This window comes from Pinus tabuliformis, chromosome 4_1 (genome assembly GCF_031772625.1).
Source record: "Pinus tabuliformis cultivar Carrire ecotype Pingquan chromosome 4_1, CPIR1, whole genome shotgun sequence".
In the NCBI taxonomy this organism is placed as follows: Eukaryota; Viridiplantae; Streptophyta; class Pinopsida; order Pinales; family Pinaceae; genus Pinus; species Pinus tabuliformis.
In genome coordinates, this window is record NC_142303.1 from 500984485 (window position 1) to 501002513 (window position 18029).

General features: G+C 38.0%; 1 protein-coding gene across 1 annotated transcript; it reads right to left on the reverse strand.

The window, feature by feature from the left end:
• Window positions 1-1079: 1079 nt before the first annotated feature.
• LOC149176731 (uncharacterized) lies at window positions 1080-1625 on the reverse strand. Its single transcript, XM_089421554.1, has one exon. It carries the CDS (start codon window positions 1623-1625, stop codon window positions 1080-1082), a length of 546 nt encoding a protein of 181 aa, XP_089277680.1.
• Between the last annotated feature and the right edge of the window lie 16404 nt (window positions 1626-18029).

The following is an 18029-nucleotide window of genomic DNA, read 5'->3' on the forward strand; positions in this document are numbered from 1 at the left end:
CTTATAGAGCTTGAGAGGATAGATTCCAATCCTTTCTTAGCTTCATTTGGAAGTGGGTGAGCTGATCAAAGTAGAGGAGAACTGTTGCTGGACCCTGGGAGGGACCTGCACAACACCAAGGCACTGGTTGTAAGGTTTCTTTTGTTTCCAATTAATACAATTAAGTTCATTTTTCTCAACAAGTTGTTATACATAATTTGTTTCATAAACTCCTTGATCTTTATGATGAATATGTTTTATTATATGAGTTATTCAGGTGCTATGTTGTTGGACACCTAATCCTAAATGGGTTAGTGTGGAAGCCGAATAGACCAAAGCAGTCCAAGAGACCTTGGGATCTGAAACCCAAGAGTCACATATTGTACTATAAATGTATATCTCATGTTAATAAAAAAATGTATTGCATGTTTTATCTTTCACATTGTCTTTGTTGCCCATGTGTGTTTAACATGGTATCAGAGCAGGCGTATTCCTGCCCTGCATAATTAATGTGAGCCATTTGTCTTATGGCCTTTCTGTTCAGTCATTTCTGCCATCAATTCTGCATCTCAGGAATATTTTCTCACGAATATTTCTTCAGCTAAATGTTAGCTGCTCCTGACACTGCCAGTGTCCAAGTGGTTCTGAGATGTCTGTCTGTCATTTTTATTGACTGCGCCCTTTGTCATATGCGTTTTTAAGTAAACGCTAAACGCTGTGGATTTTCAGTTTGTCATATGTCAGCTTGTCATGGATTTTCAGTTTGTCATGGATTTTTAGTTTGTCATATGTCAGTTTGTCATGGATTTTCTGCCAATTTTATAACCGCCCTCACTCCTCTGACATAGTCCTCCCTACGCTGCCCTCTCCACGCTGCTGGCCTCATAGACGTTTTAGATTCTCCTGTAACTCCTATTTTTCTGCCACATACTCAGTCCTGAATCCTGTGGTCACATTAATTCTCCTGCGCTAAACTAGGGACTGTGCATTTCTGTATTGTGGTTGGTACACTCTCAGGGAAGTTTTTGGAGCGTTGAAGCAACGTATTGCGACTTTGGTGCATGACAGAGTTTCACCGACTTTTGAAGGCGCTGAGTATTTTATTTGAGGAACCAAGTCGCTGATGTGTAGAGGGACGAGTTCCTTTTCCTGTGCCTATTTGGGCTGCCAACAGAATTGACAACGGAAGTCTGCCTCAAGAATGGCGTTATTCTGATCAAGGAAAGAACTGCATCAAATTGAAACAGAGCTTTTCCCCCATAGTCGTTGGGGTTTGATCTAGTGGAAGGCCTGAGATGATTCAAGCACAAAGTGGTCTGTGTGAAGAGAACCAGGGCCTGGCAGCCCTGAAGAACCGCAGTAAGGGCGGTCATCACAACTTGAAATGTGTAGCACCCGGACTCTGTTGAGGAAACGAATCCTGCTATCCCTGAGATGACTGTGAGCATGTCTATTACCAGCGACATCCATCCCCACCGGGTGGGAGACAATTTCAAGGAAAGCAATGTGATTATGGAAGCTGTTGTTGTGGCCAACACAGTATAATTCGTGCCCCTGAAGAGTTTTCGAGTATACCGAGCCGCACTTTCCCTTGCAGAAAGCTTTGACATCTTCTCGTCCAGTGCACTAATGCATCCAACACCCATTGAATCCTTTGTTCGATCTGCTTAGCTTCCCACAGATAATGTGGAGAACGATGCGCACGAATCAAGGGAATTAATGAACAGAGAGCGATAGAACTGTGTTGAGGGGATTTGGGGCCGTCAACCTCTGTTGTGTGAGGAGACCGGTGGCCGTCATTTTGTTGACGAGGGTGAACTCATAGAGAAGGTTGTTTAACGCCTGTTGGAAGAGATCAATAGTGTTTTCTCTGTTGGTAGCGGGGTATTTTTTGTCGGACTGTCGTGCAAGAGGTCGTCGTTGGTGGTCGTCGATAGAGCCGAGAGGTTGGTGGATTCAACGTCAGACTCAGCTCTCTTGTTCATTTTATGCCATCGGCGGTGTGGAGAGAAGTTGGACAGTCCTGCGACTCACTGCCTCACAGCTGCAGTCGTTTGGTATACTCTGCAGCAATTTACGTCTTGTGGGTGCATTTATTCATGTGGGTATAGGAGGAAGCTGCGTGCAATTTACAATCTTCCAGAGAGGCCCTTGCCTGATTGCCTTGTGCATTATTTGTGCTGGCACTGTGCATTCTGTCAAGAATACAGAGAATTGCATATTCGAAGGATCAGAGAAGAAGCTTGGGCTTCTAGAACAGTCACGGCTCCTCCTCTGCAGCAATCAATGAACTATTGAAAGTAAGGGATAAATCATTGCATGATTGCATTTCATATATTTGAAGAAGATAATTGAATGTATTCACCATGTTACTGAATTATTGTGCGAATAAGATGAATGAGATTCAACGATAAAGAACTGGGTGCAAAGCCCTGCGTGAATACTCCTACATAACTATATTTGCAAGCGACTTTGCTAATATGTAGCCTGGAGAGGTCCGTGTGCAAAGGGCGGAGTAAGAACTGTTTCTCTGAAGAATTACGTTTCCAAGTAGCTGGACGGGTGTCTTGAGGAAGGTGAAATGGAACCCACTCATTTTTGCTGCTGCCTGAGTTATCTCCTACCCGAGTTGATTTTCTGAAGACAAGTTCACACCTGAGTCCTTGAATTCGAAGTACTGAGTTTGCTGAGAATGCATAAGACCGAGTGCATCAGTTGAACGTGGCCAGATTTAATTCCTATGACTGAATCTCCAGTTCTGAGCTAGCCACGAGTTCTAAAAGTGACAGCAAGGGAGTCGTACACCACTTGAAAACTACTTCTGGACCGAGTTTGCTTTCTTGGGGCTGTGTGTTACATCAAAGATAAATTCTGGGCAGATTGCTAGTGTAAAGAAGCCGAGTTTGAAGAGATATAGGGGCTGAAAATTAAGCTAAGCAACCAGGTTCCAATATTTTATTTACCTTGTTTATTTGGCCACTATTAGGAAGCAAACGACCTCTGTACTTCTATTTGTTGACTGTGTATTCAGATTAAAAAGAAAAAGTTTATTTATGGGTGCCACTGCTATATATATATCAGTATCGTTATATAACCTCTGCACCGAATTGATTATCTGGCTTCTTCCTCTACATAATTTACACACAAGAAACCAAATGACAATGCAATGGTAACTGAATCTCCATCTCTAAAGGCTTCTCTGAACTCCCGTTTCTGATTCAAAACTACAGCTCGCCTCGCTGAGTTCATCTCCTGATCTGAGCCGAATTATAAAGTGTTTGTACTTGGAGGAGCTCAAACACAGTTATCTAGTTACTTAATATATTGCTGCTGGTTGGTCTGTTGGTATTTTGGGTCAATTTCTACCATACCAGAATGAGTTTGTCACAATTTGGATGCCATTTAGAGACTATTTGTGTGGCTGTATATTCTTCTCATTAGCTGATACTGAAGTGTTGATATACGTTGAAGAGCGAAGGAGTATTTGAAGGATCCAAGCAAGTTTGCAGTTGTTGTTGCCCCAGTTGTTGTATTTAAAACTCATTATAGTGCATTGATTCCTTGATTCCACTGCTGCATAAAGATTTTGGTGAGCTGATTGTAAACTTTTATATTGCACACTGATCATTTGCTGACATTTATAAAGGATATTGCTGTGTACTGTGAGTAGATATTACTTTTCTGCATTGAGTAGTAGTTGTGATCAGTTTTTTAAGGTGTAAATCAGACATTGAAGAAGAAGAAAAAAAAAAAAATGGCCAGAACCAGTGAAGTATTACAGTTCCTTAAAACTCTGATATTATCTACTGTTGATGACACATTACAAATTAGCAAAGGATCTCTCTCAGAAATTCAGACATGTCTACAAAATGCACAGGAAAAGATCGATTTTTTGCAGCTTGAATCACAACTACAACAAGAAGAGCTACATCATAATAGACACCATTCTGAACCTGTTTTTTTTCAGAACATTGAGACAACCACCCATCAGCAGCATGTTAATAATGTTACAGTTCATTCAAATAAAGCAGCAGTTGTATGTGCAGATGCAGAAACTCAGTCTGCACTTCCCAAGCCCATCATCAGACCTTGGGAACAGCTTGTCCACAACAAGCACAAAACTGGTCTTGGATATGACAAGGACTTGTCCTTTCATATTCCAGACTATGCCAAGCCCATTCAGTTTCAGAGTGCTGGATTCATTCATAACAGTTCACTTGCTCCTCATGACAGTTCACCTCCAGCTGTTCCAGATTCTGCCCCTCTTCCACAGCAAGAACAACAACAACAGATTGAGAAATGCCAACACTGTGATTGAGTTGGCCATCTGAAAGATCACTGTTTTGATCTTCATCCATGTAAGCACTGTCATAAAACTAGCCATTCTTCACACAGATGCTTCAGAAACAAACGTCCTGCAAGAACAAAGATTCATCTTGGATGGATCGCTTCTTGGTAATGGGCATCAACAGCCAAGAAGATATTCCAAACACATGTCAAAACTTGTTACAGAGTATTGAACAGTCTTGCAGTTGAGTTTTCTCCATCATCTCACCTTGTATCTGACAGGGGGGGAAATGATGGTCATCTACAAGCTTCAAAGTCACATCAAGCGAGCCTGAGCCACAACCTGCCACACCAGTTTCAGAGTTGTAGCCAGAGACAAAGATGCCCGTGAACATGCCTTCAGTTGGCAATCTGGGACACTTCCTCTAGCAGAAGACTTCAGCTTCTTGCCAGCTTTGGAAGAATTCCAGGAACAAAATTGAGAACACTTCCTCTAGCAGAAGACTCCAGCTTCTTGCCAGTTTTGGAAGAGTTCCAAGAATTGCATTAAGCATTCCAGAGTTGTTGGTCATCCGTAAACCATCACAGGTTGAGACTTCCCTTTTCAGGTTGAAGTTTTACCTTTTATGTGGGGTGAGACCTCCCTTTTATGGTTGAAGGTTTCCCTCTTTAAAACAATAGGATCACTTCCTCTAGCAGAAAACTTCAGTTTCTTGCCAGTTTTGGAAGAGTTCCGGGAACTGCACTAAGCGTTCCAGTGTTGGTGGTCATCCTTAAACCACCGCCCTTTATACCAACATTTCATAGAGCACATTCAGCCTAGTGTTGCCATGCATTTTTTGCACATTTTGTATTACAGCTCTCTTCTTGGACTCAGACATAACCCTTCGGATTAGGGGGGGAATGTTGGACACCTAATCCTAAATGGGTTAGTGTGGAAGCCGAATAGACCAAAGTAGTCCAAGAGACCTTGGGATCTGAAACCCAAGAGTCACATATTGTACTATAAATGTATATCTCATGTTAATAAAAAAATGTATTGCATGTTTTATCTTTCACATTGTCTTTGCTGTCCATGTGTGTTTAACATATGTAATCGTTTGCTTGTTAGTGAATGTAGGCTTCAAGGAGAAGGAGCTCATCTCGATCGGAGAGGCTTGGCTGCTACAAACAGTGTTGAACTAAAGGTAAGCCTTAAACACCTGGTTGCTTTTATTTTAAATGCATATTTAGGGAAAGATAGTGCTTGATTGTTTTGTTTGTCACTAGAAAAGCCTTGTTTTCTAGGGAGGTCAGTTTTGTCAGCAAAATTGATTCTTTCCGCATGACAGGGGCTTATGGGAGAAAATGATAGATAAATGATGGATTTTTAGAAGAAAAGAATGGCAATAAAATAGTACCAACAATCATGTTAGGATTGGGTTTCTCGATCTGTAATAGTTTAGAAGGAGGAGGAGGAATTGAACTAGAACTTTGATCAGATGAGCTAGCCTCATTTCCATTATTAAAAATACCCTTAGATTCGTAATATTTTGATATCGTAGCTACCATAACTTGCTGCGAATACATCACCATGATATCTTGCGATGTGTAAGAGGAAGATGTGTTATGAGAAACCATTTTTCTATATTGAGAAGAAAACGGATGCTTCAAAACAATGGGAGTTAGAGAAACTTTAATGAATTTGGAAACCTCTTCCTGAATGAATAGGGATTCCTTCGTATAATGAACCTCATTGCACATAAGGCAAGGATAGCGAGATTTTAATTTTTCGTTAGTGGATTCAGTTTTAGTGGGTTTCTCTTTCGAAGAAGCATTTTGTCTCAATTTACATTTCCCCTTAATTTTACCTTTGGTTGATTTAGTCTTGCCGATAGATGATTCTACGACATTAAATTTGGAAATAGTTTCTCGAGAAAGGCTTTCATATGGTGAATCTTGTATGGCCAAAGTCTGAGTAATTTTATAATTTTTATTTTTCCCCTTAGACTATTGGCTAACAGAACTAGTCATACCATCAACGACATGAGATCCTATAGGATAAGTAATGATTGGATCACTTGTAGGGCATGGTAAATTTAGGATTTTATTGTACAAGGTGCTAGATTAGGTGTAGACTAAGTCTAGATATTGGGCACGAGAAATTACCTGCTCTTCCATGACGACACCCCCCTTACTAACATCCTTGGTATTAATAGGAAGAAGTGACTTTGTAAACCATTAAGCTAAAATCTGATCTGGAATAAAAACTTTGACTAACTGATGCCTACATCTCCATTAATGGGTATGATCATAAACGTGAGTCGATTTTGATTGTTTTAAGGAAGTCAAAATTCCGGTACCAGTATCATAATGAGTCGGTAACTGGATATGGGTTAAAAACATTGTTGACAAGTAATTAAAGTTATGGAAAGAGGCATGAGGAAGCTCAATGTACCATTTGGTTGCCGAACCAGTTAAATTTCATTGGAAAAGGCAAAGAAGGATATAATCGTCAATTAAAGAATTTGATGCATAACAAAGATGATATGTCATCACATGATTGGATGGGTCTTCTACTAATTTTCCTTCAAATTTGGTTATGTCACTCGGTAACTTGGTAGGAATCGTAGGCTAATAAGGATAATAATAAATAGGATCATTCATTAACCGAGATGAATCACGTAAATATAGGGTTGCATTGAATGGTAATTGCTAGTTAGGTTCTTGTGGTAAATTTTGATAACCTTGCGGGCTAAGACCAACCCTTGGAGGAGGATACATAGGATATCCTAGAATAGCATGTGCAGTTGAATTAGAAATCCACCATGCTAACCAGGGTGAACCATACCAGGTTGAGGTTGAACAGGGACTTGATTAGTATGACCAGGGTATGGCTGACTCTAGAAAGGTTGAGCTTGACCAATTTGACCTAAGTAATATTTCCCCTATATAGGTTGAGCTTGCAGAGGTTGATCTTGAACAAATTGGCTTTGAACAGGTTGACTTTGAATAAATTGCCCTTAAAAAGGTGGGTTTTGAAAAGTTTGACCTTGGAAAGGTAGAATTTGAAAAACTTGTCCTTGAAAAGGTGGAACCTGATAATCTTGACCTTGAAAATATGTTTGCATTATTCCTATAATAGGCTGCCCTATAGGAATATTGGGTATATAATGGATGTAGGGACGCTTTAATAAGCATAAACCTGAGGGATTTCCTGAGTAGTCTGAGGAACAAATATTTGAGGGGTAAATGGAATGGTCATTTGTGATACTCATGGTATAGGTGTCTGAGGGGAACTTGGAATCGGTTGCGAAACAGGTGTTTGAATAGGTGTTTCAAGTGCACTCTAAACAATTTGTTGAATTGGTTGTTGAACAAGATTTTGAGGAATATGTTGTCCAATAGGCTGAACAGGTTGATAAAGTGGCACTTATGGAGAAATTGGATCAAACTGTTGAGTAAAAGTATGATTCCAAATAGTGTTCATCCAAGGTTAAGGAGTACTAAGCAAAGGTTGAGTTACGATAGGTTGACCTAGACTAGGCTGAGGTATCTGACCATAAGTTCCGGTAAAGGTTGACCCCCAATGGTAGGATAATATGTGGCAACAAATTGTCCTCTAGCTGGAGAATAAGGTGGTTTCCTCCCATGCGAGTAATAAACACCAGCCGGGGTTACTTGAAGGTAACTTGAGTTACCGAATAACATATGAATTTGTTGGTCTAATTCCATAGGAAGTTTAGGCATGGATGTCATGCTCTGAAAAATAGATGTAGATCAACCAAATGACCAAGTAGAAGTTTGAGGAGAAGAAACAACTCCTAAAAAAGTCCCAGTAAGTGACTCGTATCTAGGAGGAACTGATGGACCACCATACAATAGTTATTTTAGGGGGTTGGTAAAAATAGATCAATCAATGGGTTGGATCCCATTAAGAATTTATGACATAGTTCTTTCTGATGAATAAAAAGGAATGCATGGTAGTGATAAATTATGACCTAAAAAGGCCAAAGTGGTAGAATACCAAGGGTCAGGTCGAAAAGGAGAGAAAGGAACTCTTGGGTCGAAATAGTCACTACCGGTAAATGGAGAATGAGGTGTTTTTGCCTCTTTGTTCCTGGTAATATCTTCAATGCTAATTAACCCAGGAGGTAATCCAGTCATAATTATCAAATTCCTTTGAGGTGAAGGTGGTTCAAGAGTAGGAGCTAAAGCAGCTGAAGGTGATTCAGGGTGAGAAACTTTAGACTCAGGTTGTTCTATTTATGGTTCGGTTAGTTCATTGTCGGAGACCTGACCAATATCATATTCATGTTGAATTACTTCGGTAATCTTTGGGCCAGAACGAACTAAGCCTGATTCTACTTCTTGAGTTGGATTCACTTAGATTTCTACTATCTCATATTGTAAAACTATTGATGTTTCAGATTCTTCTGAGGCTTTAGATCTTGTTGAATTTGACCTTTCAGTTTTTATCTTTTCTAGTTAACTAGGTGTGTATTCAGTGGGTTTACCTTGCATTATACATGAGTACATTGGTGATTCAGCGAGGATGAAAATTTATCACAAAATCAATAATATTCACAATCCAATCCTAAGGCCTTGTTATGGTCACCAAAAACCCCCCTCTTTGATTGGTATTAGCAATAACACCAAGCAAATGGGGACCCTTAACAAAAAATCCAAAAAATCATTTTATCAAAATTTTTGTATTTAGACTCCCTAAAGCTGTATCGCATCGCGAGAAGAGAGTGAGACATTTTCCTATGCCCATAATAAGCTGCGAAGAAGCGACGCGAAATTCATTGCATCGCTTATATTGTGAAGCTCTCTTAAATAAAAAGCTTAAGGAATCATCGACGGCCGATATGTGACGTCGCATATCGCAACATCGCATAAGCAGCACACAATGATTGGATGATTAAGTGCGATCTGTGATATTGCGATTTGCGATATTACGATCTGCGATTTGTGATCTGCGACGTTGCGATCTACGATGAATGCGATCATCAATTCCTGCAATGACACATCTTGACGACGCAATCCTCGATACTGTGATGCGAGTCACAGAAATCACTCATCGCAAAATTTCTCGACACAGTGTTCAAGGAAAGCTGTCTGTAGACCAAAATTGGGCATGCGCCTTAAAAGAATTTAATGATTGTATGCCAAAGTATCCGAGAAGGATTGTGTTGTGTTTTTCGAAGAGTCAGTTCATTATGAGTGTCATGATTATGCATTCATTAGAGCCAAAGCTTTCATATCAATATTTTCGTCATTTCTCTTTTCCTTTGTGTAAACTGTAAGACAGCAACTAACATAAATCAATGTGCAGGAAACATCTAAGGAAAAGAGGAAAGCGTCAATACTCAGAGAACAGAGAAGAGATGCCTTCGCAAACGGATGCCGCATGCAGTAGGACCGCGGATTCCAGAGTATCACTCAACAGATACTGATGGCAATAGACTATCCAAGACTCAGAGTCAAAGGCGCACAAAAGAAGCATGTTTACAAAAGATCCTGAAGCTTAGACTGGGTAAAGCAAAAAGAAAAATTCTAAAGAGGGAAAACGCACCAGAAAAGCCTGGAACAAAGAATGGAAGCAGTTTTCAATACAGAGAATTGTTCAGAGAGCAAAGTCCCTAACTTATTCAGTCATTCGCAAGGCCAGAAACCGAAATAGCAACAACACAATCAGTTTGAGAGAAATTTGGGTTATTACCAAGTATACACACAGTGAATACACCAAGCCAGAGGAAAATATCTTCCAGTTTGTCAGAAAGCGGTGCCAGCTCTTGTTATTTCTATTTTCATAACTCAAACAAAAGGAGAAGACAACCAGCCGACTCTTCCCAGGTGAATGTTGCATTGCTTACAGTACTAAGGAGCAAATACAGAAATGGTTAGAAATTAGATTCAATTTTTAGAAATAAATTTGCTTTAGTAGAAGGGCGGTCATTTGAAACCGTGTCCTAAATTTATGTAATTAAGATTAATTAGTTAGCAGTATTTAAACCCTTCTCAGGCATTTGGAGAAGGGTCCGGAAATTTGTCAAAAAACTTGTCCTCAGAACATGCACTTTTGCACCCTCGGAGGGGGTTTTTGGTGAATGGATAGATCGAGATTTATCAATGTTTGCATTTAATGTCTGCTACTGATGTTGCATTTTTGTACTCTTACTAGATGTTAGAACAAGTAGAGATAAATCGTTATTGCTTGAAGCTTATGAGTGGAACCAGTCATAAATGGTACTTTTATCGCTTGACCAGTTTCTGCTTATATTCTTAAAGTGATATGCAGTTTTCAGTTGTTTATATGTTAATGCATGAATGTGTGGGTTATCGTTTGGCACTTCTGTACGGTGGAGTCATTTATTTGTGCTTGATATATGAATAACTTATTATGCGATATGCTATTCACAATTGTTTTGCTTAACTTTTTATGCAGAATGATTTATCTTAATTGATTTCTATTCTTATGATAGTTGAATGATCTTTATTACCAGTTATTGTTCGAAATCTTTTTAGATCGCATAATAGAATAAATACACCACAGGTTAGCGTAGATTAGATGTGTTGTTTTTTTTTATTAGATTACAATAGCATAGAGTTAGTTTAGAAGTTTGAATTAAATTAGATTAAAAGACTCCTAGATCAACATCATCCAACTCTACACACACACACACCCCTTAGATTGGGAAACTGGTCCCATTATCCCCAGTCGGACCCGCTATACCAAATGGATAAGGAGCTGCCAACCAAGGTCTGGACCGGGTGGGTATCCCCCTTGTTGTTGACCCGATTTTCGGGGCTTCAACAGGCCTCTAAAAAGTAAAAATAAATAATTAACACACGTGAAAATATCTAAGGATTCAAACCATGCAAACAAAATTTTCACGAAGAACTCACTTGTTGGTGATGAAATCCAACATTGCAAAGATAAAATATCAAAGTGGTTATAGATAGAGTGGGTGGAACCAGTTACGCTGACAACCTACTTAATGTACACGATTTGGTGTAAGTAAACTTCATTTATGCCATCTTGAATGAAGAATCCCTCCAAAAATTCCCAAGTGAGTCTAGCCAACGTCTGTTCTAGGTACAACAGAGACTTCCCCTCCACCGCCACCTCAGGTAAAAGCCCTAATAATATCATCGCTAAGATTACCACGTAAAACAATTTAACCTAGGGGGGCAATCGTAAATGAAATATACATGCAAGTGCAGAGTAACAAAGCTCAATCCCCTTGAAAGTTCCTCAACATGGTTAAACTGAGGTTTACTTTCAAGTGACCCCAAGTTCCTTTCGACACAATTTTTAGTACGCGTAAATTTCTCTACCATAGCAAATGAAGTGGGGTCGATCACTTCACCAGGTCCGATATGATCTCGTGCTTGACCCTTTTGTAAGGGGAGCTTCCGAGAGAAAAAATGCAGTAAATTGATTTTCCTCCCTATCACAAGATTATATTATTTGTTTGAAACATTGGAAATTTTACTCGCTTCCCGATTCCAAATCCCTACAACCTGATCTAATATAGGTGGAATAGATCCCTAAGAATAATAAATTTCTAGGTTGACTTTATTGGTGTTGATTTTAAGAGCTTTTATTTAATCAAAGATAATGGATGTGAAACTGATGAAATTATGACTTGACACAAATCCTAATGTAGTTGAAAATGAAAATGTTATCTTTTTGTTTCAATGAAAATATATCTGAAGTAAGGAGAGATTCTTTAACTTTTTCAATTGAAATGTGAATAAAAACTCTAACTCACACTATATTCCTTTTCCTAAAATGCAGATATCCAATTTTGAATTACCCAAATATTGAAAATAACTTCAAATTTTCACTTTGCTCGATAACGCAAAATATCACGGAATTTTTCTTTTCATATAATCACTCACAAAATTGGAAAATGCAATAATAAATGAATAATCACTAAAAATGAATTTTCCTTAATTGAATGCTATGAATTCACTTGTAGTAAAAAGTATTGTTCATGAACACTTCAACAATAGAAAGAAAAATGACTTTTTCATTTCGGAATAAGCATAAGAAGTATTTTTCACAAACAGTATATAATCTTATAAATCATTGATTTTGACACTCAAAACAAAATCTTGAACACTTCAACAATAGAAAGAAAAATGACTTTTCATTTCGAAATAAGCATAAGAAGTTTTTTTCCCAATCAATATATAATATTATAAATCATTGATTTTGACACTCAAAACAAAATTTCACAAAAGATAAAACTAGACTCAAAACCTGATCTAATTGAAAGAAGAAAGATATACAATCAATGCAACAAGACCAACATATCTCTCTTTTGATATATCGACCATTCATCAAATGAGACATTACACTTATTTGCAAAAACAAGATAAGCACAATCAAGTATTATCATAAAACTCAGCTAGACTGACAAACACTCAAAGGAGGTTCAGGCAAGTGTAAATTAATAGGAAAAACCAAAAAGTTTGGATTTAAAGAGGATATAACTAAGATTTTCAAAAATTTCAAGTATGTCTGCAGGTCCTGGAGAAAAATAGTACGAATACGTTGTGTTGTTGAAAGAAAAATATGCAGAAGTGTGCATTGTACCTAAAGTATAAGTGTGCACAACTGGGAAGTTTGGAAAAAATAAAAATCAAATCAAATCTAACCCAAAATCCAAATTTCTAAAATTTCTAGACACTCAAGGTAGGTTTGTATAGAAGGTTAAAAAGTTCAATTAAGGAAAACTAATGCAAAGTGAGATGAATCCCCAACAGAGTTGCTAATTTTTTATGTGGACTTATCCCTCTTATGTATAAGAGTGATATCCCTAGACTTCAAAGAAACCTAATAACAAACAAATAGGAATTGCAACCTTTCTCTAAACTATGATTAACTAAAAGGAAATACTATGATAGAGGACTCTTACCAATTAAACGAAATGATTGATGAAGTCCCCTTCAAAGCTTCTAACCATTTGCTTCTTAATGCTTTAAATATCCTCTCACTGCTCCCCACAATTTCTCCATAATGTTTTGCATAGACAGAAACAAACATGAGATCAAGGCATCTAGTATATAACAAAAGGGATAAATGGACTAATTAACCAATTATATATCATAAACTAATCAATATGAAATCACAATCTATGTAGGTGATGAAGGAATCCTACAAATTAGATCAACAAAGATGTAATTGAGAAAGAACTATTGCCTTTATATTAATAAACTGGAGAAAAGCCTTACAACCATGTAGCTTGATGTTGCAAGTCCCTTCCACAATATCTAACCATCTCCTTGAATGGATAGCCTTCCAACCTTATTCCAACAGCATAAACCTACTTACAATAGTCCTCTCCCAATCCTCAATCCTTTAGTAGCTTTATAGGCCAAGAATGGGAAGCTTTGGATCCATTCTCCAAGGGATGAGATCCACTAATAGTGGGATAGGGGTTCCATAAAGGAAGGGGGGTTTCTCCATGATGGGAGGGATTAGGGCTGAATAGGCACCTACTTGAAGCTTGTTGGTTGGGATAGATGCTACCAATAATGCTTCTAGACTTTACTTTTTATTTTGACGTTCGTTAATTCATGTTTGTAGGTCACAATGTAAGACAATGCATACTTATGTGTAGCCGCTAATGGTCTTCTTTGCCTACATGCAAAAATTGACTAGGGAACTGTGCAGGTAGCTGAAAAAAGGTTTCCTACCATGGGATCCAATAATTCCACTTTATTTGGGATTATTTGAATCCTAATTTTTTATGAGAATACCCTCGGACACATATATGTATAGCGAAAGATCCAAATCGATGGTCATTTTCCTAATGCAACAAAATTATGTGTAACACCAATACTTAGCCAATTTTGTTGCCTACCAAGCTCCTATTTCATTGCATTGTTTCTCAAGGAATTATCCCCCTATTAATTAAGGAAAATTTCATCTTGAAATGCGCAATCCCTATAGGCCCTTCTCTAACTGTATGCACCAGTTGTACAACTCATAAAATTATACAACTGATAGTACACTACCCTTGAACTCCAATCTCATCTAGGTAACTCAAATTTCATTCATGCATGAGTGAATTATGGCTGATTTATCACTTAAATGGTTGAACACATGACGTTGCACCCCACTTATAGAGCTCCTACAAGTTCCTCCAACAATTGAAACTAGTTTAACTTGAATTGACTCAGTTTAACAAAATTAAACTATTACAACTCAAATTAAACTCAACCTAGGCTCATAAAATTTAGGAACCACTCTACATGACTGAAGTTAGGCCCTCAAATTGAATTAACTGAGCCAACTAAGTGAAATTAACTTGGTTGGCTCATTATTGTTGTCTTGTGACGTGGAATTATAATTTTATCCTAATTTTACTCAAGGGAAAGTTAACTCAATATTTTCTTGTTGCAATTTTCAATACTCCCTCTAAAAAAGAAAGAGATTATCTGCTACCCCAATCCTACGTCTATGGAACTCGAACTTGCATCTTGACAATGCCTTTGTCAAAATATTCGCATCATGTTCCTATATAGGAATGTACTCCGACAACATGATTCTCCTTTGCACACAGTCGTGTAGATAATGCTAATGGATGTCGATATGCTTGGATTGATCATGAAAAACTAGATTTTTCAGATAGTTTGATGCAAATCTAGTTGCCATAGTAAATCACGGTTGGATCCATCATCTGACCAAATAACCCAACAAGAATCTTCGTCATCTAGATAGCTTCACAAGTTGCTTGACTAACATCCATGTACTCTACTTCCAATGAACTGAGTGCAACATATCTTTGCTTCATGTTGTACTGAGAAATTGCTGCTGACCCAATACTAGAGATTCCTCCTAATGTTCTCTTCTTGTCTGATGGACTACCCACCAAATATGCATCTGTGAAGCCTTGTAACTTCACTCCCTCTGTCCTCCTATATCAAAAACCAAACTAAGTGGTTCTTGTGACGTATCTCTACACATGTTTAGCTGCCTTCCAATACAATTTTGTTGGATTAACCATTGCTTGACTAAGCTAGTTAAATATAGAACACATGTTTAGTCGTGTGTTGACCAAATACATAAGCAAACCCACAAGCTGCTTGTAAATAGTGGCCTCCACCTCCTCACTTGAAGTGGAATTCTCTTTCCTCCAATTGCCTGTTAGAGGATGTCCATGGGTTTTCTACACTCCATGCGGAACTTCTTTAGTATCTCGTTGGCATAATTTACCTGAGATAGGAATAGCTCCCTGTCTCCTTTCCATACTTCCAGACCGAGCAAATAATGCATGAGTCCCATGTCCTTCATCTCGAATTCTCTTGCAATATCCTCTTTGGAATACTTGATCATCTTCTCATCACCGGTTATAATTAAATATTTGACATATAATACTATAATCAATAATTTACCTTCAACCACAATGTGGTAAAGGTTTTCATCTGCTTCACTTTTGGTGAAGCTCAACCTGGTGAAATAGTTGTTGAACTTGGTGTACCAAGCATGGGGTCCCTATTTCAATCCATACAATGCTCGCTTGAGTCTGCACACATGCGACTCTCTGTTGAAGGTATAAAATCCTTATAGCTTCTCAATGTACACCTCCTCCTCAATCACTCCATTAAGGAATGTTGTCTTCACATCCATCTGATGTATCTTCCATCCCATCTATGTTGCAAGTGCTAGAATTGATTTGATAGAATATTACCTTTCTATTGGAGCAAAGGTCTCCTCATAAGAAATACTCTCCACCTAAGAAAATGCCTTGGCCACAAATATGGTCTTATGTTTATTGATTCTTGCACCTATTGCTTGCTTCACCTTGTAGAACAACCTCAAACCTACTACTGACTTGTTCTCTAGTTTTCGGACAGCTTCCTAAACATTGTTTCTAAACATGGAATCATATTCCTATACCATGGCATCAATCCATAATTTCTTTTGCAATACTTCCTTGAATGAGGATGGTTCTATCTCAACTAGCTCACTCATCAGATCCATGTACCCAGTGTACCAATCTGGTGACCTCTTATGCCTGCACTGTGATGTGGGTGCTCACACATTCTCTCTAGCATCATGCAGTAATCTGTCATCTTCCCTTGTGTACTTCCTTGCATATCTCGATGTCTATCTATGAGTGGGTGCTTCCACACTCTGCTCCTCTTCTTGTGGCTGCTCCACATCATCGTGAGGTTCTTCCTTTGGAGCCAAAATCTCTTCATTTGCATGCAACTGAAGCTCCCTCTTAAGGGAACATCTCATGGTCTTCTCTTCATCGAACTTCACATCTCTACGAACAACTATCATCATGTGAGATGGTAGGTACACCCAATAGTTGTTAGGTATATCAATTTGGCCTAGAAATATGCCCAACTCAACTGTCAGATCTAACATTTTCCTTGCATCCCTAGTAACATGATAGTAAACTGATGAACCGAAGATCCAAAAGTGTGACACATCTGGTTTCTTCCCTAAAAATGTTTCATCTGGTGTACTCATCCCAAGGATTCGATGAGGAATCCTGGTATGCACATATACAGTTGTGTTGCATGCTTCAGCCCACAAGTGCAATGACAGACCCTGATCATGCACCATCTCCCATGTAGCTCCCAAAATAATTTTGTTCTTCCTCTCAGCCACCCCATTCTATTGTGTGTTATGGGGTGTTATTAAATCTCGTCGAATTCCTTTTGATGCATAGAACTTCTTGAACTCCTTCGACACATATTCACAACTATTATTGCTTGTGAGAATATTTAATTTCCTACCAGTGTATTTCTCAACAAGTTCTTTAAATTAAAATAATTTGGAGAATGTTTGTTATTTCTTATGCATGAATAAAATACAACACTTAAATGAGAAATAATATACAAATATAATATAATACTTGTACTTAGCCGTGGAGGCTGTCGAGAAAGGTCCACACACATATGAGTGAACTCTATCAAGGACTCCTTACACTATACTATCATTATCATGAAAGGTGGCTTTGGTGTATTTCCCCAGTGTACACCCTTTGCATGTATCGCGTTGTTCTAGTGTACCCTTGGGAAGTCCTATAGAAATATGTTGCATGATCTTCAAAGCTGCATGGTGTACATGGCCAAGTCTCCTATGCAATAATTCATTGATGTCTCGTCTTTGCACCTTTTATGCTTTCATTCTCAACGCAATGTTAGGTTCTTATACCAATAAGAGTCATAATTTTGAATGACTAAGGTTAAACCTTGTAATATTGTACATACCTTTGCTTTCTGCAAATGTTTTCCATATTAGAAAATTAAAAAAAATTTAAAAGGGTATTTCCTAAAATAATAATCAAAGGACAAAAAAATGAAAATATATGAACCCCAAAAGACAAAAAGTGACCATGAAAGTGTGCAAGTCAAAGTGCCACTACTATTTACCTTTTATGCATAATAAATGATTGTGTGCAGCTTGTTACTCATGCCACAATCCATGATGGTCAAATTGTTTAAACTTGGCTATTTCATGTTTTAAATTTTATGTTTATAGTTAGAGAATAAAATCTGACGAAACAGTGTAATATTGGCAGATCATTTGATAGGTAAAGTGAATAAAAGGAGATCATCAATTAAATCTGAGCCCTTGGATGATATAATGTTAGAATTAGATAGTTTATTTTGTAAAAAAAAAGAAAAAGACTGATAAGGGTTTGCTAGCCTAAATGCACCAAAATAAAGTGAAGAAAAAATGGTAGGATGAATAAGTGGGTAAGTAGTAGAAAGGTTGCAGAAATGTCATGTGACTATATAAATGC